Source organism: Carcharodon carcharias, chromosome 10 (assembly GCF_017639515.1).
Source record: "Carcharodon carcharias isolate sCarCar2 chromosome 10, sCarCar2.pri, whole genome shotgun sequence".
Lineage (NCBI taxonomy): Eukaryota > Metazoa > Chordata > Chondrichthyes > Lamniformes > Lamnidae > Carcharodon > Carcharodon carcharias.
Window position 1 is genome coordinate 140,333,375 of NC_054476.1, and position 24,982 is coordinate 140,358,356.

The 24,982-nt window shown below is 47.8% G+C and overlaps 1 protein-coding gene across 4 annotated transcripts in view; it reads right to left on the bottom strand.

Moving 5' to 3' along the window:
• Positions 1–513: 513 nt before the first annotated feature.
• Positions 514–24,982, bottom strand: part of LOC121283585 (cytospin-B-like) — a 57,179-nt gene continuing 32,710 nt past the window's right edge. For 2 of the 4 annotated variants that reach the window (XM_041198337.1, XM_041198335.1), the window contains 5 exons: positions 15,984–17,470; positions 13,739–13,946; positions 10,882–10,955; positions 4,791–4,966; positions 1,053–1,449 (listed from right to left, as the gene is read on the bottom strand). In XM_041198337.1, the coding sequence (XP_041054271.1) occupies positions 1,428–1,449; positions 4,791–4,966; positions 10,882–10,955; positions 13,739–13,946; positions 15,984–17,470 (1,967 nt within the window). In that variant the 3' untranslated portion in view covers positions 1,053–1,427. Of the gene's footprint in view, positions 753–1,052; positions 1,450–4,790; positions 4,967–10,881; positions 10,956–13,738; positions 13,947–15,983; positions 17,471–23,045; positions 23,373–24,982 lie in introns of those variants that run through there. The other 2 variants (XM_041198338.1, XM_041198336.1) reach the window with 2 other exon arrangements.

Sequence of the window (24,982 nt, forward strand, 5' to 3'; positions counted from 1 at the left end):
AAATCCTCCAAATTATTAAGACATTCTTAACTCCTGTGTAATAACAGATTATGTGTTAAAAAGGATTGTGTTCTCTCGTGGCATTGACCACTATGGTACTGAGCCCCAAACAGCACAGGAAGATCCCAAGCTCGATCCTGGACTGTGCTGAGCTGATCTCACCTGGGACATCTGTCGATGCTGTCATTGCATCAGCGAAAAATTAAAATGAAAACCTAAAACTAAGCTGGAAAGTGAGTCTCAGCTGCTAAACAAAAACAAAATTACCTGGAAAAACTCAGCAGGTCTGGCAGCGTTGGCGGAGAAGAAAAGAGTTGACGTTTCGAGTCCTCATGACCCTTCGACAGAACTAGGTGAATCCAAGGAAGGGGTGAAATATAAGCTGGTTTAAGGTGTGTGTGTGTGTGTGTGTGTGTGTGTGTGTGTGTGTGTGTGTGTGTGTGTGTGGGGGGTGGGGGTGTGGGGGGGGAGGTGGGCAGGGGTTGGGTGGGGGGAGAGAATTGGAGGGGGGTTGTGGTTGTAGGGACAAGCAAGCAGTGAGCAGTCTCAGCTGCTGCCTGATTACACAACATTTCCAACAGTCCTAACCCATCAGGATTGTGATACCCCCACCCCCATCGTTGTAATGATGCAGTAACTGAGATCAGCTAACCACAGCTGGGAACTGAAACCATCATCCTCGTGCACTGTATGTGTCAGTTCCACGTCAATTAGATCACTTACAGTGGAGTCATCAGATCAAAGCCCAGAGTCTGAAATTTAAAGCAAAGAATCAGACCATTAATCCAATTGGCCTGTGCCAGGGTTTAAGCATTGCAAAAGTCTCTATCCAACCAAATTCACCTCAGCCTAACATTGTGTATCCAAAAGAGTCTAAATCTTGCATTAATTAACAACGTCCAAGGGAGCAGTGGACAGCTGACTGGACACAAGGAAAGGGCACAAAGGAAGTTAATTATGACACCAGGCATCAATTAGAGTAACAGAGATACCACCGGACTCTGAACGGCAGTGGGTCAGAAACATCTCTACAAGGTTGGAGGAATCAGGTGTTAAGATTGTATCTACATTCTAGTTTATTATAGGATCATATAGCAAGGAGGAGGCCATTCAGCCCATCATGCCCATGCCTGCTCTTTGAAAGAGCTATCCAATTAGACCCACACCCTCCTTCTTTCCTTTAGTAATGCAAATTTCTCCCCCCAACTATTTCTCCAATTCCCTTTGGAAAGTTCCAATTGAATGTGCTTCCACTGCCCGCCTCGCTGTGTGAAATCCTCGTTCACACAGACAGGGCTCAGGTTCCCCTTTCAGCAGCTTAATGAAACTTGTGGCCCGTATCCAGGCAGACAGACTTTCTCCTGAGTTCTACCCCTGATCCAGGAGCTGTTCCTGTGTCACGGTCACCGGCTTGGAGGCTTTTTGCTTCACGCCTGGGAGAGATCAGACCTGTGGAGGAATGAGTGAAATGGTCTCAGAGGAAGTCCGATTGGGCAAAGGCTAAAGTGGAGAGTCCGAGAGAGCGGCTGGAGTGGACAGTCCGAGACAACGGCTGGAGCGGAGAGTCCGAGAGCGCGCCTGAAGCGGAGAATACGAGAGAACGGCTGGAGCGGAGAGTACGAGAGAGCGGCTGGAGCGGAGAGTCCGAGAGAGCGGCTGGAGTAGAGAGTCCGAGAGAGCGGCTGGAGTAGAGAGTCCAGGAGAGCGGCTGGAGCGGAGAGTCCGAGAGAGCGGCTGGAGCGGAGAGTACGAGAGAGCGGCTGGAGTGGAGAATACGAGAGCGCGGCTGGAGCGGAGAGTCCGAGAGAGCGGCTGGAGCGGAGAGTATGAGAGAGCGGCTGGAGCGGAGAATACGAGAGAGCAGCTGGAGCGGAGAGTCCGAGAGAGCGGCTGGAGCGGAGAGTCCGAGAGAGCGGCTGGAGCGGAGAGTCCGAGAGAGCGGCTGGAGCGGAGAGTCCGAGAGAGCGGCTGGAGCGGAGAGTCCAGGAGAGCGGCTGGAGCGGAGAGTCCAGGAGAGCGGCTGGAGCGGAGAGTCTGAGAGAGCGGCTGGAGCGGAGAGTCTGAGAGAGCGGCTGGAGCGGAGAGTACGAGAGAGCGGCTGGAGCGGAGAATACGAGAGAGTGCCTGGAGCGGAGAGTTTGAGAGAGCGGCTGGAGCGGAGAGTACGAGAGAGTGGCTGGAGCAGAGAGTACGAGAGCGCGGTTAGAGCGGAGAGTACGAGAGAGTGGCTGGAGCAGAGAGTACAAGAGCGCGGCTGGAGCAGAGAGTCCGAGGGAGCGGTTAGAGTGGAGAGTTTGAGAGAGCGGCTGGAGCGGAGAGTCCAAGAGAGCGGCTGGAGCAGCAAGTCTGAGAAAGCGGCTGGAGCAGAGAATCCCAGAGAGCGGCTGGAGCAGAGAATACGAGAGAGCGGCTGGAGCAGAGAATACGAGAGAGCGGCTGGAGCAGAGAATACGAGAGAGCGGCTGGAGCAGAGAATACGAGAGAGCGGCTGGAGCAGAGAGTACGAGAGAGCGGCTGGAGCAGAGAGTACGAGAGAGCGGCTGGAGCAGAGAGTCCGAGAGAATGGCTGAAGTGGAGAGTCCGAGAGAGCAGAAATCTCGCTAAATGAGCCCTTGTGGTGTTTCTGTGCTGAAGAACAAGACCAGGGTTGCATTCACTCGTTTCCTCTGCTAAGTCCTAATGACTCCTTGCTCTGCCAGATGTGCTCCCCAACCTGAGGCAGGGGGTCCCGGGGCCTGGGAACACCTGGGCATTGACAGCCGACAGGCTGGACTTCCTGGGATGGGGAAAGTGGATTCTGATGGTGATTCCAGACTTTCTGCGTCAACATGAGAGGGGTAAATGTGGGTCCTGACTGGGGTCATGAGTGCGTGACTGTTGTGCTGTTTCTCAATGTCACACTCACAGTTCATATCCAGATTAATGAAGCCTTTTCACCATTTACCCTGGGATGAGTGACCCAGTCAAATCTCCTGGCCACGAGCAGTGAAATCAGCAGAAGGTCAAAGCTCCTTTGGATGGATTAGATTACAGAATACATCAGAAATGAGGTAGCAAAAGGGGAGGAAGAAAGGGGGGAAGGAGAGAGAGAGAGGGTCAAGGGGAGAGAGGGAGAGTGGACAAGCGGAAATGGAGAGAGGGGACAAGGCAGGGAGGGAGACGGCAGACGGGGCGAGAGAGGGAGAGAGACAGGCAGATGGGGCGAGAGAGAGACAGGCAGCGGGAGGGAGAGAGAGAGATAAGCAGTGGAAGGGTGGGAGGGAGAGAGAGAGAGGCAGACGGAGGGAGAGATAGGCATGGGAAGGAGAGACACACAGGAGGTGGGAGGGAGGGAGAGACAGACAGTGGGAGGGATAGAGCGAGAAACAGGCAATGGGAGGGAGGGAGAGAGAGAGAGACAGGTAGCAGGAGGGAGAGAGAGACAGGCAGGGGGTGGGAGAGGGAGAGAGACATGTGGAGAGAGGAAGGGAGAGAGAAAGAGACAGGGAGAGAGAGATAAGGAGTGAGAGAGACAGGGAGAGAGAGAGAGAGACAGGGAGATAGAAAGAGAGAGAGACAGGTAGAGAGAGAGACAGTGAGAGAGAGACAGGGCGGGAGGGAGAGAAAGGGAGAGAGACAGGGAGGGGGAGAGAGAGGGAGAGAGACAGGGATGGAGAGAGAGAGAGAGACAGGGAGGGGGAAAGAGAGAAAGACGGAGAGAGAGAGAGACAGGGAGAGAGTGAGAGAGAGACAGGGAGAGAGAGAGACAGGGAGGGAGAGAGATGGAGAGAGAGGCAGGGAGAAAGAGAGAGAGAGAGAGAGGGAAAGAGAGAGAAAGAGAGACAGGGAAAGAGAGAGACAGGGAGAGAGAGACCGGGAGAGAGTGTGAGAGACAGGGAGAGAGAGAGAGAGAGACAGGGATGGAGAGAGAGAGAGAGACACAGGGAGGGGGAAAGAGAGAAAGACGGAGAGAGAGAGAGACAGGGAGAGAGTGAGAGAGAGACAGGGAGAGAGAGAGACAGGGAGGGAGAGAGAGAGACAGGGAGGGAGAGAGATGGAGAGAGAGGCAGGGAGAAAGAGAGAGAGAGAGAGAGGGAAAGAGAGAGAAAGAGAGACAGGGAAAGAGAGAGACAGGGAGAGAGAGACCGGGAGAGAGTGTGAGAGACAGGGAGAGAGAGAGAGAGAGACAGGGAGAGAGAGAGATGGAGAGAGAGAGAGAGACAGGGAGGGAGAGAGAGGGAGAGAGGCAACAGGAGAGAGAGAGTGAAACAGCAGGAGGGAGGGAGAGAGATAGCAGGAGGGAAAGAGCACGATAGAGAGAGACAGGAGGAAAGAGAGTGACAGACAGACAGGGAGAGAGGGTCAGAGAGAAGTGTGTCATTCAACGCTTCTACTTTTCCCGGCTGTCTGACTTGTGCAGGCTGTCACTATATCATCCTGACCCCCAGACCGCTTCTCTAGGAGCTGGGGTAATATCTCTGCCCATCTCTTTAGAGGCCATCACAGCCTCCCCAAGGGGCAGCCCCCACACAATGGCCTGCGCCAATATAGTGAGCACTCTGTCACTAGATAGTTCTGTAGGTGATGGAGCTCCACTGGCCTCCCTCTGTGGGATTTGAAGTACCCCAAACTATTGTGAATATTTAGACAAATGAAAGTCTACTTCGGTCTTCCAGATGAGGCATTTTTTGTGAGGGAGTGAATCAGCAGCTTCTGTGTTAGCTTGCTCCAGGATAGTGCAATTAAGCCACATGCATCAGCTGGTTAAATGGCAGAGAGTGACAGCTCACTGGCGCCTCCAGGTGACTAACCTGTGACCCTTCAGGCTCTCCAGCTCTTTCTGCAGTCGTTCAGTTCTCTCTTCTGCCTCCTGCAGCTTCTTCTTGAGGACGCGGATCTCCAGCTGCGCCTCACACTTGATATCATTGGCCACGACCACAGCGGTCTGCAGGTCTGCCTGAAAGTGATGCCATTCCTCTGCTGCCTCCTGCCCAGAATGGAGAACAGATTGATCAGATTGCCTGGAACTTTACCACAGAGTTCATCCCTTGGGAGCTGAATCTAACATTGTCATAACATAAATTAATTCAAATCTGACACAAGGTGACAGTCCCAAAAATGGGTTTAATTAGCAGGATTTGCATATCAGTGGTAAGGTCAGCATGTGATTCCCATCCATCATTGTCCCTTATGAACATGGTGGTGAGCTACTTCTTGAATATACTGGGCCACCTTCTAGATCATTTCAGAGGGCAGTTAAGAGGCAACCACATTGCTGTGGGTCTGGAGTCACACGTAGGCCAGACCAGGTAAGGATGGCAGATTTCCTTCCCTAAAGGACATTAGTGAACCAGATGGGTTTTTTACAACAATCTGGTTGTTTCATGGTCAACATTCACTGAAACTAGCTTTATATCCCAAACGTATTTAATTAATTGTATATAAATTCCCCAGCTGCTGTGGTGGGATATTTCCTGGATCACTGGTCCAAGCCTCTGGGTTTACTAGTTCATTAATATAGCTACCATGCTACAATAGCAACAAGACATCCGGAATGGTGAGTGTGCACAACATGAACAGCACAAGTGCGCAAACTTGAGATCATCCAAAACTCTGTTGCCTGCATCTTAACTCGAGCCAAGTCCTGTTCCCCTGTCACCACCTATGTCCACTGACCTGCACCGAGTCTCGGTCAAGCAATCTCTTGATTTGAAATTCTCATCCTTGTTTTCACATCTCTCGATGGCTTTGCCCCTCCCTATCTCTGTAATCTTCTCCAGCCCTGCAGCCCTCTGAGATATATGCGCTCCCCTAATTCTGGCTTCATGTGCATCCCCAATTTCAAACACTCCACCATCGATGGCTGTGCCTGCAGTTGTCTGGGATCAAAGTTCTGGAATTCTCTCCCTACACCTCTCCACTTCTCCGCCTTGCTTTTCTCCTTTAAGGCACTCCTTAACACCTCCCTCATTGACCAAGTTTTTGGTCATCTGACCTTATGTGACTTGGTGTCATGTTTCATTTTATAATGCTCCTGTGAAACGCCTTGCGATGCTTTATTACACTAAGAATTATTGTTGATGACAAAAGATATCGAGAGTCTCAGTGACTTACTCAAAAAAAATCTACACCCTCAGTCATTGCCCAATAGAGTTAGAGCGGTCTGTCCCAATCAGCCATAGACAACAACAACAACTTATATTTATATAGCACCTTTAACTTAATGAAATGTTCCAAGGCGCTTCACAGGGGCTTTATAAAACCGTATGAAACTGAGCGATTTCAGAGATCAAGTTGATGGCCAAAAGCTTGGTCAAATAATTAGGTTTGAAGCAGTGTCTTAAAGGAGGAAAGTGATGTGGAGAGGCAGAGGGAGGGTATTCCAGAGCTTGGAGCCTAGGCAACTGAAAGAGCAGCCACCAATAGTGGAGCAATAAAAATCAGGGATGCACAGAAGGCCAGAATTAGAGGAGTGCACAGATCTTGGAGACTGTAGGGATGGAGGAGATTTCAGAGATAGGGAGGGAAGAGGCCATGGAGGGATTGTAAAGCAAGGATGAGAATTTTAAAATTAAGGTGCAGTTTCAAAGTGAGCAGCAGTAGCTGTAATACACAAAGGACCATCGGCATCTCCCTCCATTAGAGAGATACAATTGGTTATATATAGCTTGAGGAGCACCACTCCACAAGCATGGGACAAGGCAAGGACACATGCCCATTCACCCAGTATGCACTGTGTACAGAACTATGAACCGTATAATGAAAATGGCAATTGTTGAAATGCTGAGAAAACAAAAGACCCATTCAGAAATCTGCTTCAAAAAATAGCTGTTCCTACAACATAATAACAATGTCAATCTGACAGGGCAATTATAGTCTCATTAATAGAAGTTGTAACCACTTCACACCTCAATCAAGCAATGTAAACATTCTGCTCAGTTGTCAGAACAGGAGCCTTGCATTCAGCCAAGCATTCATAATAAGCATAGGTGGAGAATCCAGATGTCTGGCCATCTGCTTCTACTGAAAAGTTCCCAGATGGCCTCATTATGAATGCTTGGCTGAGCTCCAACCCACAATTGTAGTAGTTGCTCAGTTGGGGTTCTGTTTTGAAAACTGAATGGAGTGTTTACTTTGCTTGATTGACATCCTTATGTGGTTATAATAAGTTATTTTTCCCATGATCTCTTTTGTCAGTGTCTGAATGTTTATTTTGACAAGATTAATAGATATGAAGTGGTTAAATCTTTTGTTACTGATACTATAATTACTCTGTCAGTTAGACATTTTTGTAACTTTGCATGAACAGTAGTTTTTAAAAGAAGATTTCCAAATGGGTGTTTTTTTCTCAGCATTTCTACACTTGCCATTGTTATTATATGGCTTGCTGGCTCTGTACATGGTGCATACTGGTTGTGTGGGCATGGGGGCAGCATGAGGAGCATGGGTAAGAACTTTTGAACTTACTTTTCAAAAGGTTCTCAAATCCAGACTATGCCTCATGACTCCTCTGAGTGGCGGTGAACCACCACTCATGGAGAAGCTGTCCTGGCTCCATGAAAATTGGCTGAGGGCTACCAGATTCCTACCCTCACAATGGAGCCAGCCAGGTCGGGAGTGACAGGCACACTACCCTCACTCCTACCCCACACTGGCAAAAATAGTAGGCGCCTGGGCTGGGAGTGGGAATCCTGGCAGCGGGTCCTGTCTGCCATTTCTAAATGGTACTGAGGCTGGCCCAATTCCACGAAAATCCAGGGGCAGAGTTTTATTTCCCCTGGGCAGGTGAGCGCCCAACCCGATTGGGAGTACAATAGTGTGCGATGATGTCGAGCGAGCGTCCCAACTTGCGGTGTTTTGGTTTGCAGGCATGCGCGAGAGTTGGCAATCTGCCAATTAAGAGACCAATTAAGGCCATTAAACCAGCAATTCACTTGTATTTTTCACTGCCCGTCCAACCTTATGGTTGGCAGGTGAGCAAATCGACCAGGCAGCCCTTGTATTTTTTAGAAACCTCGTCCACGGGCCATTTGAGGTTTCCAATGGTAATTTAAAAAAAAATTAAAATTTTAAACACCGTTTTTAATATGTCCCTGTTCATGTGGCTGAGTCACATGTGGGAACGTTTCCCTTATTTTTAAAATCCTTGTTTTTCGTTGTAAAATTCTCCAGCTCCCTGAGGCAGTTCCGTGTCTTCAGGGAGCTTTCAGTGAGCCCTGCCCCACGCATGCGCAGACTTTAGCGCTCACTCTCCTCCCACCCCTAACCCAGCAGCGCTGAGGCTCCCAGAGCACATTTCACGCTGCCTGCCCATCAATTGGCCAGTCACCGGGAAGTCACGGTCAGGGCCTGACCGTGGGTGGCCGTCTGTTTCACGGCTGCTCCCAGGCCCACCCGCCGCACCCACCCATCGAAGTGGAAAATCCTGCCCCAGGTCTCCATAAGACCATAAGACGTAGGAGCAGAAGTAGGCCATTCGGCCCATCGAGTCTGCTCCGCCATTCAATGAGATCGTGGCTGATCTGATAATGCTCAACTCCACTTTTCTGCCTTTTCCCCAGAACCCTTGATTCCCTTACTGATTAAAAAAGTGCCTATTTCAGCCTTGAATATACTTAACAACCCAGCCTCTACATCCCTCTGCGGTAAAGAATTCCACAGATTCACTACCCTCTGAGAGAAGAAATTCCTCCTCATCTCTGTCTTAAATGGGTGACCCCTAACTCTGAGAATATGCCCCCTGATCCTAGACTCTCCCACAAGGGGAAACAACCTCTCAGCATCTACTCTGTCAAGCCCCCTAAGAATCTTTTAATAAAGTCGCCTCTCATTTTTCTACACTGCAATGAGTACAGGCCCAACCTACTCAACCTCTCCTAATAAGAAACCCTTTCCATATCTGGGATCAACCCAGTGAACCTTCTCTGGACTGCCTCCAATGTCAGTATATCTTTCCTTAGATAAGGGAAACAAAACTATTCACAGTATTCTAGGTGTGGTCTAACTAGTGCCTTGTATAGTTTTAGCAAGACTCCCCTATTTTTATACTCCATTCCCTTTGAAATAGAGACCAACATTCCATTTACCTTCCTTATTACCTGCTGAACTTGTATGCTAGCTTTTTGTGATTCATGCACGAGGACCCCCAAATCCCTCTGTGCTGCCGCTTTCTGCAGTCTTTCTCCATTTAAATAATATTCAGCTCCTCTATTCTCCCTGCCAAAGTGCATAACCTCACATTTTCCGACATTATATTCCACCTGCTAAGCTTTTGCCTACTCACTTAACCTGTCTATATCTCTCTGTACACTCCTTGTATCATCCTCAGCACTTGCCTTCCCACTTATTTTTGTGTCATTTGCAAACTTGGCGATAGTACATCCACTTCCCTTACCTAAGTCATTCATATATATTGTAAATAATTGAGGCCCCAGCACCGATCCCTGTGGCACTCCACTAGGTACATGTTGCCATCCCGAAAGTGCCCCCCTTATCCCAACCCGCTGTCTTCTATTAGTTAGCCAATCCTCTATCCATGCTAATACACTACCCCCAACACCAGGGGCCCTTATCTTAGTAAGTAGCCTTATGTGCAATACCTTATCGAACACCTTTTGGAAATCCAAATATATTACATATTCTGGTTTCCCTTTATCTATCCTGCTTGTTACCACCTCAAAGAATTCTAATAAATTTGTCAGGCATGATTTCCCCTTCATGAAGCCATGCTGACTTTGCTTGATTAGATTGCGTATTTCTAAATGCTCTGCTATTACATCCTTTATAACAGACTCCAACATTTTCCCAGTGACAGATGTTACGCTAACTGGCCTTTAGTTACCTGTTTTTTGTCTCCCTCCCTTTTTGAATAAGGGTGTTACATTAGCAGTTTTCCAATCCTCTGGGACTTTTCCAGAATCTAAGGATCCTTGGAAGATTACTACCGGTGCATCCACTATCTTTGTAGCAGCTACTTTTAATATCCTAGGATGCAACCCATCAGGTCCAGGGGACTTCTCGGCCTTTCGCCCCATTAGTTTCCCTAGTACTTTTTCTCTAGTGATCATTGTTATATTTATTTCCTCCCCTCCCCCCCACCCCCACACCCCACCCCCCACCTTTTGCCCCTTGATTGTTTAGTATTTTTGGAATGCTATTAGTGTTTTCTACCATGAGGATTGATGCAAAGTATTTATTCAACTCTTCTGCCATTTCCTGGTTCCCAATTATTATTTCCCCAGCCTCATTCTTTAAGGGGCCTATGTTCACTTTGGCCTCTCTCTTCCTTTTCATATATTTAAATAAGATCTTACTGTCTGCTTTTATATTACTTGCTAGTTTACCCTCAAAGATTTTTTCCTCCCTCTTTATTATTTTTTTGGTCATCTTTTGTTGGTTTTTAAAACATTCCCAATCCTCTGGCTTACCACTAATCTTTGCCACATTGTATGTTTTTTCTTTCAATCTGATACTATCCTTAACTTCCTTGGTTAACCATGGTTGGTTTATCCCCTTCCTAAAATCCTTCTTCCTCTTTGTTGTGAGCCATGAACTATTTTCTTAAATGTCTGCCATTGTTCATCAACCATCATTTCTGCTAAGCTCCTTTCCCAGTCCACTCCAGCCAACTCTACCCTCACTCATTTGTAATTATCCCTTATTTAAGTTTACCACAGTTGTTTCCGACCCAAGTTTCTTACTCTGAAACTTGAATGCTAAATTCTACATGTTATGGTCACTGTTTCCTCTCCATCAGCCAATACACGTAAGTGTAGTCTCTCTAACATCCACTCTTGGCCACTCCAGTTTGGCATTCAGCTGTTGTGCTATAAGGTGTTGGATCTTAAAGAGGCTGTTTAAAGCTGATTCGGACATGGAATGTTGCAGCACAGTTTTACTGACCTTCATTTTCTTGTTGGACATCTTGAGCTGTTTCTCCAGTTCCAGTTTCTGGTGTCCTAAAGTCATCACTTTATCTGAAGAAGAGGAATTAATCAATTGTCATGACTCAGTGGGGATAGTGCACTGTAACATCAAGCCCCATTGTTCCCTGGCTGTGAAAAGTGTGACTAAACCACCAGATTGCCCACACACACACACACACACACACAGACACAGAGTTGGGGTAAAACTCACACACACACACACACACACACACACACACACACACACACACACACACAGTGTTGGGGTAAAACACACACACACACACACTCAGCCACACACACACACACACACACACACACACACACACACACAGAGTTGGGATAAAACACACACACATGCACACACCCACACACACACTCACCCACACACACACACACACACACACTCACCCACACACACTCACCCACACACACACACACACACACACACATACACACACACTCACCCACACACACTCACCCACACATACACACACTCACCCACACACACTCACCCACACACACTCACCCACACACACTCACCCACACACACTCACCCACACACACTCACCCACACACACACACACACACACAAACACATACTCACACACACACATACTCACACACACACATACTCACACACACACACACACACACACAAACACACATACACGCAGTTGGGATAAAACAATTCAAGAGCACTAATCCAGAGTACAGGATTCGATAGGTTGATTTTGATCAATGTCTTCTAAATTTCTTTCAGTTCTTGTTGATGACATGAATGGTATTCCAGCACTCCCAGTATTTAGTTCACTGGTTGAGAACTTGCTTTTCAATGTCTCTAACAGTGGTTTTCCCCTTTTTCTTTTACAGGGGTTTCCTCAGAGAGTGAGCGGGTTATAGAGATATGAGGAAAAAAGATTTTAGATTTTTTCTCTTTGCAGGCCAGGAGCTTTCTGCTGCATTGCTATCACACAAAACCCTGGTCACTTGGTCAGGAGCCAACTAAAATGCTGTTGTCAGGCAACTCCCTTGGTCCAGGACTCCTTTCTGGCACCATTCTGTCTTTCATGATACACTCTGTTCCAGGACTGCAACATTGTACATATCTCTCATCCTGTTCCAGTGGACACAATTTTCAACCTGCAATCATTGTAATTTTAAGCCAACAAAAAATAAAAAGACATGTTCTTTACAACAGTCCAGCAGAAATAAAAAGATATGTTCCTTACACAATGAAATAATCCATCCTTGTCCAGCCAAGAACAGATGCAGGGCTGCCAGTACACTCCACGGTCTAAATACATTTCATAGTTTCCTATTTTAAATGTTAATCTGAGTTTCTGATTTGGATACAGAAACATATGCATATTCCTTAAATTTATGGGCAATAGTAAGATAGGGAATTCTTTATGGATTTATTGAATCCATAAATGAAATTTGAAAAGTGAACCAAATATTGCATATTGGAATCAGCAATACAGGCATGGAAAAATAGCAATAAAGTTAACACAGGAAGTTAGAAAAGGACTGGGAGTGACTATTTTTGTCACCTTCAATGTCAAGACATTGTGGAGAAACAATTGTAGCAATGGAATATTGGGATACAGCTGGAAATGTGGGTGCAAGTAAGAGAGGCTATGTGTGGCTTTACAATGGAGTGAGCAAACTTTACTTCAAAGTATATGCATTGGCGAGAGGGCAGAGAGGAGCAGCCAGATTAATTCCAAGTGACAATGGAATTATCTTTGAGGAAAGTTTAGAGAAGCGCAGGATTGGGGCAGATACAAGGTGAAGCCAGGAGGGCATTATAGCAAGAAAAGAAACATTTAAATTAACAAAGGCCAAATTTAATTCAGATCTTGGATAGTAAATTCTTTGCTCAAAGACTGATAACTGTGAGAAATGGTGAGATAGAAACAGGAGTGTGGAGAGTTCAAGATGGTGCAGTATGTTCAGCTGAGTGGCTGGGATTGCTTTTATTCTTTCATGGGATGTGGGCTTTGCTGGCTAGACCAGCATTTATTGCCCATCCCCAATTGCCCTTGAGAAGGTGGTGGTGAGCTGCCTTCTTGAACCGCTGCAGTCCATGCGGTGTAGGTACACCCACAGTGCTGTTAGGGAAGGAGTTCCAGGATTTTGACCCAGTGACAGTGAAGGAACGACGATATATTTCCAAGTCAGGATGCTGAGTGACTTGGAGGGGAACTTCCAGGTGGTGGTGTTCCCATCTATCTGCTGCCCTTGTCCTTCTAGATGGTAGTGGTCATGGGTTTGGAAGGTGCTGTCCAAGGATCCTTGGTGAATTCCTGCAGTGCATCTTGTAGATGGTACACACTGCTGCTACTGTGTGTCAGTGGTGGAGGGAGTGAATGTTTGTGGATGTGGTGCCAATCAAGTGGGCTGCTCTGTCCTGGATGGTGTCCAGCTTCTTGAGTGTTGTAGGAGCTGTACTCATCCAGATAAGTGGAGAGTATTCCATCACACTCCTGACTTGTGCCTTGTAGATGGTGGACAGGCTTTGGGGAGTCAGGAGGTGAGTTACTCGCTGCAGGGTTCCTGCCTCTGACCTGCTCTTGTAGCTACAATATTTACATGGCTAGTCCAGTTAAGCTTTTGTCAGGCTGGTGGGTGTCAGGATGGAGGATGGGGCTTTGGGGTGTTGTTGTGTGAGGTTGGGGATGTCAGTGTGGAGGGTGGGGTGTCAGGCAGAGGTGAACTTGGATGGGCTGAATCATCTTTTCCTTTTGTTTTGTTGAGAGTGGGTCTCTGTCACCCTCTCACCCCCGCTCTGAGCCCAGTCATGACTCTGTGTGATGGAAATATCGACTTACCCTCCAGCTCTAGGATGATCCTGTTGTCATGCAGTTTAACCACTTGATGCTGTTCCACCTGGTCCTGCAGTTCGAAGATGGTCTCCTTCATATCTTTGATTTCTGATTCTTTGTCTCTTACCTCATCTGGTAGCGTGTGTGCTGATAGCCTCGAGTCATCAAGCTTTCTCTCGTCCTCACTCTTTCTTACTTCCAGCTCATGCTGCACCTAGAATCAGAGACTTACCCAGTCAGTGCATTGCACCATAACCATGCTAAACAACAACCTTTTTTGGTGACAAACTAAGATCAGCCGTCTGATGGTTTATTATAAATCTAGTGAAACCTTTTCTCATGGAAGGTCAAAGGAGGCATTGTTTGCAAAGACATATTCAGCATAAGAAGTGAACACTGCATTAATCTGCTCTGAAGACACAAGTGTGCATTTCAACAATGTTGCAAGTTCAGTTGATAGGAAAACATCAGGTGAGCACATTGGAGGATCAATGTCTATTTTGGTCGCAGGTGAGAACCTTGGCTTTAGGATAATGTGATTTTGGGATTTTCTGTTACTTTTCTTTGTTTCTTTGAACATTTACAATGACATATTTGAAATGTTCAAATGCATCATGGTTTCATCAGAAGAGGAAGCTGTCCCCCAGTGAGAGTCAGCACCTTCAGGAACTGCCCCCCAGTGAGAGTCAGCACCTTCAGGAACTGTCCCCCAGTGAGAGTCAGCACCTTCAGGAACTGTCCCCCCGTGAGATTCAGCACCTTCAGGAACTGTCCCCCAGTGAGAGTCAGCACCTTCAGGAACTGTCCCCCCGTGAGATTCAGCACCTTCAGGAACTGTCCCCCAGTGAGAGTCAGCAACTTCAGGAACTGTCCCCCAGTGAGAGTCAGCATCTTCAGGAACTGTCCCCCAGTGAGAGTTAGCACCGTCAGGAACTGTCCCCCAGTGAGAGTCAACACCTTCAGGAACTGTCCCCCAGTGAGAGTCAGCACCTTCAGGAACTGCCCCCCAGTGAGAGTCAGCACCTTCAGGAACTGTCTCCCAGTGAGAGTCAGCACCTTCAGGAACTGCCCCCCAGTGAGAGTCAGCACCTTCAGGAACTGTCCCTCAGTGAGAGTCAGCACCTTCAGGAACTATGCCCCAGTGAGAGTCAGTACCTTCAGGAACTGTCCTTCAGTGAGAGTCAGCACCTTCAGGAACTGTGCCCCAGTGAGAGTCAATACCTTCAGTAACTCCCCCGCAGTGAGAGTCAGCATCTTCAGGAACTGTCCCCCAGTGAGAGTCAGCACCTTCAGGAACTGTCCCCCAGTGAGAGTCAGCACCTTCAGGAACTGTCTCCCAGTGAGAGTCAGCACCTTCAGGGACTGTCCCCCAGTGAGAGTCAGCTCCTTCAGGAACTGTCCCTCAGTGAGAGTCAGCACCTTCAGGAACTGTCCCCCAGTGAGAGTCAGCACCTTCAGGAACTGTCCCCCAGTGAGAGTCAGCACCTTCAGGAACTGTCCCCCAGTGAGAGTCAGCACCTTCAGGAACTGTCCCCCAGTGAGAGTCAGCACCTTCAGGAACTGTCTCCCAGTGAGAGTCCGCACCTTCAGGAACTGTCCCCCAGTGAGAGTCAGCACCTTCAGGAACTGTCTCCCAGTGAGAGTCAGCACCTTCAGGAACTGTCTCCCAGTGAGAGTCAGCACCTTCAGGAACTGTCCCCCAGTGAGAGTCAGCACCTTCAGGAACTGTCTCCCAGTGAGAGTCCGCACCTTCAGGAACTGTCCCCCAGTGAGAGTCAGCACCTTCAAGTGAATAGTTGAGAAAATATTTGGAAAATGAATCCAGAATATTGATTCAGTGTGCATGTCAGATTATGCTGTTCTGTGCAAACATGTTCCCAAAACGTTTCTTGGATCCTTGCAGGATTTAAATGGATGAGGATGGGTTTTGTTATTGAGTTTACTGGTTGTGAGCCTGAATTTGCCACAAGACATGGCTCTGCAGTGGTGCACAGTTTGTTGCCACTGTTCAGACATCACTAGGGTGCTGCTGCATTGCTGCCTAAGCCGGCTGTTGTTGCTGTGCTGTGAATGCAATGTTGCTGCATTGCTGCAGGCACAAAGTGTTGTATTCAGGTGCTGCTGCATTAGTGCTTGTGCTGGCTGTTGTTGCAATGTTCAGATTCACACAAAAAACATTTTATCTCCATGCTCTTCCCAAAGGCTCTGCCCACACATCCACAGCAAACCACTTTACCCAATGTACACTCACCTTTACTAAGAGGCTGTGCAGGCGAGTGATTTCATTGCTTGCTTGTAGGGATGTCTCCCTCAGTGCTGAACACTCCACTTCTAATCGCTTTTTCTCAGATTGAGTTGCCCGTAAGAGCTCCTGGAACTCACAGGTCTCAGCTGCACCTTCCCCTAGTTTCAGCTCTGCTTGTTTCAGTTTCTTCGGCTCCAGCTGATTTCTCAGCCCACTGTTTTCAGCCTGGTAACCGGCCAGTGTCTCTGTGACTGAAGCATTCTGCTCTTGTTCCACCTTCAGCAGCGTCTGCAGATTGCTGACCTCATCTCTCAGGCTTTTCACTAGGACATCAGCTCCTGGCTGTCCTTTCTCTGGACACCAGCAATTACTGACTGGCTGTTGCGATATGAACACTTTCTCCTGATCAGGTCCTGCACTGTCCTCCAGCTCTGGCCCCCTGTTCACTCTCTGACCATCCTGTAGGGTTGACACCAGTTGCTCCTTCTCACTGACTAGTTGCTGCAGCCTCTCCTGTTGCTGCTGGAAGGAGCTCTCCAGTATACTTTTCTCTTCCATCAGCTTCTCGTTCTCTGCTGTCAGCTCCTGAATCACTTGCTGTTGGTCAGACAGTTCCTGTAGTGTTGCCTGCAGTTCCTCGGCAGTGGAATGCTGGTTCTCCTCCATCTGCCGAATCCTCTCAGCCAGAAAAGCTTCTGAGGTGCTGGTGTTCTTCAGGGATCCCTCACTGGGCATGTCTAAGGAACTGGTGTTGGTGCGGAAACCATCACTGCTCATAGAAGAGGGGGGAAAAGCTCTGTCAAAATCCACGGAATCTGGGGAGGGGGTCACACTGCTCACGTTTGAGATCGAGCTGTGAGATTGCGTCCCATTGATAGCCAGGGGGGCCTTGTTGAACGTTTCTGTGGTTTGATTCCTGGTGCTGTCCAGTGAGGATGGAGTACGGAGGCTGCTGCTGAGGTCACTGTTGAGGGAAATCTCCAAACTCAGAGAGTTGCCCTGGGTCACAGACTCTGCACCTTCCCTGAGCTGCTCCAGGGTGAGGAGCCGTTCCTGTAGGATCCGTTTCTCTGTCCGCAGCTCCTCGATCTTCTGTTGGAAAATCCGGTTTCTTTCCTCCAGCTTCCTTAGCTGTGACTCGAGGTTGACAGGAGAACCCAAAAACTCTTCAGGATCATTCTTTTTGTGCTTGTCCTGTTGATGTTTCAGCGCACACCTTAATTTACTAATTTCAAACTCCTTAGCCTTGGCTTCTGCCAGTAGTTCTTTAATCTGAGTCTCGAACCTCACGCGGTCAGTCCCTTCACTCTCTGCTCTGGTTTTGGATACTGTCTGAACTTGTCGTGTAGGGGCCACAGTATCACAGCCAACAGGACCAGCTGGTTTCTTGCTGGGCAGCGTGCGAGAACGCTCTCGGACAGGCTTGTCTTTGGCAAGTGTTGTTGAGTCTCTTGCAGTAGGAATAGCAGAGCGTCGAGTTGAGGAGCTCACTCCTGTGACAGAAACAAACAACATTAGTGGTATAAAAGTAAAATACTGCGGATGCTGGAAATCGGAAACAAAAACAGAAAACACTGGAAAATCTCTGTAAGCCTGACAGCATCTGTAGAGAGAGAAACAGAAGAAGGGTCATATGGACTCGAATCGTTAACTCTGTTTCTCTCACCACAGATGCTGTCAGGCCTGCTGAGTTTTTCCAGCATTTTCAGTTTTTGTTTCAACATTAGTGGTATCTCATTACTGACCCTCAACATGTGTATTACCAGCAGTTAGCTAGCTAAGCTGCAGGACACAGAAAAACCCCAACCCCCTCACACCCACTCCCACACCCACTACAGCCAGTGGGACCCAGTAGATGCTGTGATTAGAGGTGATATATAGTCAGGGCTGTGTTATAGAATGGGAGGCTCGTGAAGGAGGTTGGTGTGGTCAACATCCTGAGGAAATGATGCTCCCCATCAGCCACTGGTTACAATGCAGAGATCATGTCTCACATTTTGTTTTATAAAGTAGTTACAGCACAGAAATAGGCCATTTGGCCCAACTGCTCTGTGCCAGTGTTTATGCTGCACATGAGCCACCTCCCACCCTATCCCCATATCCTTCCATCCCTTTCTCCCTCATGTTTATCCAGCTTCCCCTTAAATATATCCTATATCTTTATTATTCACCTCAACGTCTCCCTGTGGTCGCAAGTTCCACATTCTCACCACTCCTTGGGTAAAGAGATTTGTCCTGAATTCCTGATTGGATTTATTAATGACTATTTCATATTGATAACCTCACGTTCTAGTCTCCCCCACAGGTCTCTATGTTTCTCTTTTATAAGCTTTCTATTAGGTAACCTTCAAGTCCTGTTTTCCAGAGAAACTGCCCCAGCCTGTTCAATCTTTCCTGATAGTAGGATGGAGAGACTGTATATATCAGTCAAGTAAATCTGTGTCATACCATCTCTGGGACCTCTTATAGCAAGAGGTGTCTGAACATCAGGGAGAAAAACTCAACAATACCCCAACAGTGAACTTTGCCCTCCAGTTATAGAGGATACTGCAGTAAATTGCCAAACATTTGTTAATATCTGTGGACACAAAAGCATCTTAAAATGTGACATCCCTTGAGTGAATTGCTCGTGTCTCACTGTCCTTGACAGGAGCGGGTTTGTGTACAGCAGTTTCCAGTAGGTTCTGGATGCTATGTGTGACTGTGACAGCTGATTCTCAATGAAGCAGATGGTGAACAATGAGCTTCCTCTGTAGAGAATCAGTAGTGTACCATAACTCCCTGCCTGAACTCTTCCCACCCCTGCCTCTGCCAGTCCTACCCTGCACACTGACCTCTCACATTTACAATCACTGAAGGATAAACAATGGCAGCAGTGTCAGGAGAGAGAAGGGAACAACACGACTGTTGTGTGAAGCATTCCATCCGCCACTCCCCTCCCATGATCTGCGCTAAGGCACACAGCCGCTTATTTTTATTTATTCACGGGACATGGGCATTGATGGCAAGTCCAGCATTTAACACCCATCCCTAAATGCCCTTGAGAAAATGCTGGTAAGCCACCTTCTTGAATATAACTGAGTGGCTTGCTAGGCCATTTCAGACGGCAGTTAAGAGTCAACCACATTGCTGTGAGTTTGGAGTCACATGTAGGCCAGACCAGGTAAGGACAGCAGATTTCATTCCCTAAAGGACATAAGTGAACCAGATGGGTTTTTAAGATAATCGATGATAATTTGATGATCATCATTACTGACACTATCTTTTCAATTCAATCAAGAAGCTTGACACCGTCCAGGACAAAGTAGCCGCTTGATTGGCACCACATCCACAAACATTCACTCCCTCCACCACCAATGCATAGTAGCAGCAGTGTGTACCATCTACAAGATGCACTGTAGGAACTCACCAAGGCTCCAGAGACAGCACCTTCCAAACCCATGACCACTACCATCTAGAAGGACAAGGGCAGCAGATAAATGGGAACACCACCCATTGGAAGTTCCCCTCCAAGTTACTAACCATCCTGACTTGGAAATATGTCGCCGTTCCTTCGCTGTCACTGGGTCAAAATCCTGGAACTCCTTCCCTAACAGCACTGTGGATGTACCTATACCACAGGGACTGCAGCAGTTCAAGGCAGCAGCTCACCACCACCTTCTCAAGGGCAATTAGGGATGGGCAATAAATGCTGACCTAGCCAGCAATGCCAAAATCCCCTAAATGTATAAAAGTTACAAGTAGTTCATAAAGACTTGCTGTTAACATATAGAAGACTTCCTTAACAGATATGTTCTGTAGCCAACACCATTACTACATGGTGGCAGCTCAGGATCACAACCTCACAAGAATGCTGAAAAGCTAAGAAAAGGAAAATCTTCAATGGATTCTAAACTAAAAGAATCTCCCAAATGAAGCTGAGAAAATTTGCCAGAAAAAGCTCCAGAGAGTATAGCCTGGAAGCTAAAGGCAGAAGTTGTATTGCAGCAGAAGACTCCATAGAATCTCCCTCGGAAGTCCAGCCTCAGCACATAGAGCCCATAGCCTGCAAGGGTGAGCTAAATCCTTTTAACTTCCAGGATGCAGCCTGAGATGCCCTTTTACTAATTCTGTCAGAAGCGCGGCTGAACGAAACCTGTCGCTAATCCCGATCCTGACTCCGAGTCTCAATGTGTGGCCTCCGAGTTGAACAGAAGAAAAGTAAAATTAATAATTAACTTCCTCAACTTTTGGGAACCTTGTGACTGATTCCTTAAACAGCAAGTCTGCGGTTAATTTAAATACCTCGCTACTCACAGCGCTACATCGCTGGACAAATCAAATCAGCAGACAGCTGACCCATGAGGCCATTGTTAAACATTCTTCTTCCAGAAGCTTGCAACCGCCATTTAGCGAAGCCCGCCAACACAGCAAATGTGGGAAATCCATTGTTGTGCAGTGAACGGTGACGCCATCTTGAAAGCCTGTGAGCTCTTAAAGTTGTAGCCGCACTTTTAAAATCTTCAACATGAATCAAAATTCCAAACTTCCAATTCCACTGGGACTCACTCCAGGCCCAGACCAGTCACAGGAAAAGATTTTTAAGATACGGCATTTCTTCAGGTTTAAATAAAAAAATCAAGAAGAATGAGTAAACACACTTCTTTACTCAATAGGGTCAATTACAATGACATCATTGCACGACAGGGTATCAATCAGTCACTTGCCAAATGTTAGGTGGTTTTAAAGTTCTTTGACATTCATTTCAGCTTGAGATTCAGCAAGATATCGGAAAGAACTGAACTCAGTCAGAGACTCCAACTGCCCAGGGAACCTGTCGATTCCTTTATTAATCATCTCTACAGGCTGGCAGAGGAATAAGAAAATTTAAAGCCTGAACCCATCAGAGACAGAACCGTGGTGGGTGTTGCAGATGATTCACTCTCTGGCCTCCTACAAATTAAAGATGATCCAACCCTGGGCAAGGCAATCCAGCGAGTTAGAGTGTCTGAGCTACTTGAACAACACAGGACAATCCTAAGGGCAAAGAATACAAAATGAGGCAGAAGCCAGCCCTCAGCCCAGCTTAGCAGGTCACAAAGACGCAGGGACAATCCAAATATACATATATATAGTTAAAAGTAGTTAATAAAGGCTTGATGTTAACAAACAAAAGACTACAAAGACTTCCTTAACAGATATGTACTGTAACCAACACCATTATAACACACTGCAGTGCTTGTCCCATGACATAGCCGCTGTGCTATAGCACCCATCTATGTAGGTTAGTGCTGGAATGATAGCTGGGACCATGCCTGATCTGTAGGAGAACTGTTCATGGGTTTCAGCCAAGACTTATCCAGACTGCGATTGGAGGGTAGGGATTGCAGAGTGACCGAGAGATCTTCCTAAATGTGAATAATCTGAGCCTCCTTGAAAGACTCCCACTGCCCAGAATGATGTTGCTGAGGGTTGTCATTATATGCACTGTGGCTGCTGTCCAAGGGTCCTCAGGGTGGATATTGTAGTGCTTCTCAGGCAGTGCATTTACACTAGGAACCAGTAGAAGTGCTGCAATGGTTGTTCACCTACTATCAATAAAGTGCTAGTTAAACTGGCAGAGGGGATGGCATGTGTTGGCAGATAAATACTGGATAAAACTCCCCTTCATCCAAAAGTGGCCATAGGATCAATTACATCCACTTGAGAGGGGTGATGAGGCCACTGTTTAATGTCTTATCCAACAGTGCAACACTCCCTCAGTGCTGACTCTCCAACAGGGCGGCACTTCCTCAGTACTGACCCTCCGACAGTGCAGCACTCCCTCAGTACTGACCCTCCGACAGTGCAGCACTCCCTCAGTACTGACCCTGTGACAGTCGGCCTGGATTATGTGTTCAAGCCTCTGAAGTGGGAGGTGTTGCGTTTGGAGGGAGGTTGAGATCGGAGGGTAAAGTGGGGAATAGGAAGGGGGCAAAAATCCTTTTTCTTTCTCCTGAATCCCCGCCTCACTCCAGAAGCTGTCTACCTAGAGACGATTTTCTACTTTAGCGAGCAAGCAGTACTATGCATGGCCCCTTTAAGATCAAAGCTGTAGCTCAACTCATCAGTCGGAAGGACAGTTACAGGATGCACAGCATTTTCCACAACATTGCCTTGCTATTTGTTCCATACTTTCACCCTGGTGGAGACAATGGAGAATCACAGGCCAACAATGCCTGCTCTGGTGCATTCCAGAACTGTGACAGCACCATTGTCACTGAGTGCCAATTCAGCCTGGTACTGCCTGTGGGAGAGACTGCCCCATCGAAACATCACATCCCTGCACAACAGCTCAGAAACTGAGCACTTACACACTCCCTAAAATACACAAGCAGCTGCTTTCACACTGCTCCCTGCACCTCACTCCACACTGAACATCCCACAGCGGACATCCCTGCCCACAACCTGGACATCCCCCACCAGATGGGGTATCACACCCACAGCGGAAGCGGCTCTCCTCCTCCCGAGGCTCAGTCAAGTTTTAGAAAATGGTCTCCTCTCACTCCACATTATTCCCACACCTAGAACCGCTACAGAGACGAGGTGTGGGGTTATTTCCAAGCAACAGAGTAACCCTGGAGTCTTTGGAGCTGTCACTGGTCTTTCTGCTGGTGTAGCTGAGACATGGACGCTGACCCATAAAGATGGGTGTTTCAGTCAGGTCCAGAGATGTGTGGGATCAAATCGATGCTAAATCCCCTTAACACAGGACAGTAAAGTTTGGTCTGGGTCATCGGAGAGACAGGTTATTAATGTTGGAGCCTGCAGTCTCACTGAGAACCCACAGCAGCTGTTGTTTCTCGGCAGCTGCATTTTCACAAAGATCACTGATCACTGAGAGAAAGCTTGTATTTTGCAGACATCCAATTTACACAATTCAGAAAATGCTAAGTCTATGATACTTTTATTCCTGCCATTTCCAATAATTTCTGATCATTTCACCCCGACAGTAGAACTCACTGTTACTCTGTCTCACTGTTACTCTCACTCCGTCACATATTCCCGGCATTGTTACTTCAAACAAAAACTCAGGTCAGAATCCCAAACCTTGTTCCTGATCCTCTGCCTTTACAGGTTGGTTTCCCATTTTCCCAACTGTCCTGGGCAGTGTTCCTTGCTCTGGGAGATGGGATGTGAAGCTTCCTCATGTGGCCATGTGTTAGGAGAAGATGCAGAACTATCCCAGACACATTCTACAGTCGGACAGGCTGAGGGCAGGAGTTGCATCTGATGCCTTCCAAGCGACGCTTTCCAAAGCAGTGAGAGGCTGCAGAAGGAGCTGGCCAAAACTGAAAGACTCTCAGAAGCATTCAGCCTTTTAATTCAGCTGCTTCTCATTCTCAACACTCATGCTAAACTCAACTCAGTCATTGTTTTTTGATTGAATTTTAATTCTGCTCCCCACTCCCTCAAGCTTTCTAATTGGTTATTGTGAGGCACTGGATTGGGCATCATCCTGTTATTCGAATATATTATTAAAGGACTCACTGTTGGCGGAGTCTGTATTTTTGGACATAAAGGTAAAAGCTGCAGTTTATATAATGGGTGCAGTTTATATAAAGGGTGCAGTTGATATATTGGGTGGAATTTTGCCCGATTTGCACCATGTGCAGTAGACGATGGGTAAAATGATGTTTTACCTGTTGGCCGCGATAGTGGGTTTTCACGCCGTATCATCCCAAACCTGCCTCATTATTTATGCATTCCTGGGAAACACGCTGTTTCCATGGCGGGCGGGCTCCTCATTCACCCGCCCGCCGCCACCCTTCCACCACATCACGCCGGGCGCCATGTTTAAAGTCCAGCAGCAAGCAGATATCTCGGTGTTTCCAGCTCAGCACTGCCGCCCGGGAGACAAGGTTCTGAAACTGAAGAAGACTACAGTCCCTGCTTTGATGACGGGTCTGTCGAGCGACTGCTGGATGCACTGGAGGCTGCCGGGATGTCCTGTACCCCTGCTCTGGCCACAGGATGGGCATCAACGTAACCAATTCGGCTTCGGAGGTGGTGGCGGTGGTGATCAGTGTCAATACCCTGCAAAAGAGGGCAGCCACCCGGTGCCACAAGAGGATGAATGGTCTCCTCCGTTCTGCCAGGGTAAATCACTCATCTCATCACTCTCAACTCACACACTCACAAACCCAGCACACACCCACAGGGCCCTCACTCACTGCCAGTTCAAGGGACATCACCATTCACGTTCTCACACTCACCGTCATTGTCCTCATCCCATCCATGGGAACACTCACCACCCACAAAGGCCAGGCATACTTATCATCTCGCCCAGCAGGAATCCAGCTTACGCTTTCCGCATCTCTATTCATGCAGGACAAGCTGGCTCACAACAAGAGGGAGAGGTCGCAGACTGGTGGAGGAATGTCTGAAATCAAAGTCCTCAATGACATTGAAATCAGAGCCATCCAGCTGGCCGGTGATGACTGGGACCGGTCCTGTGCTAATGGTGAGGTCAGTGCTGCTCTACCAAGTGAGGATCCAGCGGTGCAACATCCATCAGACAACCTGTGAGTGATGTGTCCTCTTTCACAGCCCACTGCCATGCACTAATTATCTCCCCTCACTTTCGCTGGCACATCTGGGGAACAGCTGACAGAGTCCACGGCCCAGGGCCTCCAATCAAGCCCTGAAGAAACCTTTGAAGAGGGTTCTGAAGGCACCCTCCCTGAAATCCCGTCACTGCGCTCACCCACACCCTCCACCAGCGCAGAGAGACACACCTTGGTGGGACCTAGCTTTAGAGTAGCCTCGAGGTCACATCTCTCTTTCTGATCCACAGCAGGCGGAGGCAGGGACTTCCCAGGTCCCCGGCACTCGGAGGACTGCTGGAGGCCAGAACGTTGCTGAGTCTGAGTCAGATGACGAGACTCTGGATTTGGACATATCACAGTTGCTGGAGCTGCAAAGGCAAGCTCGGGAACATCAGGAAGGGATGTCCACAACCCTCAGGTTGCAAGGCACAATGGATG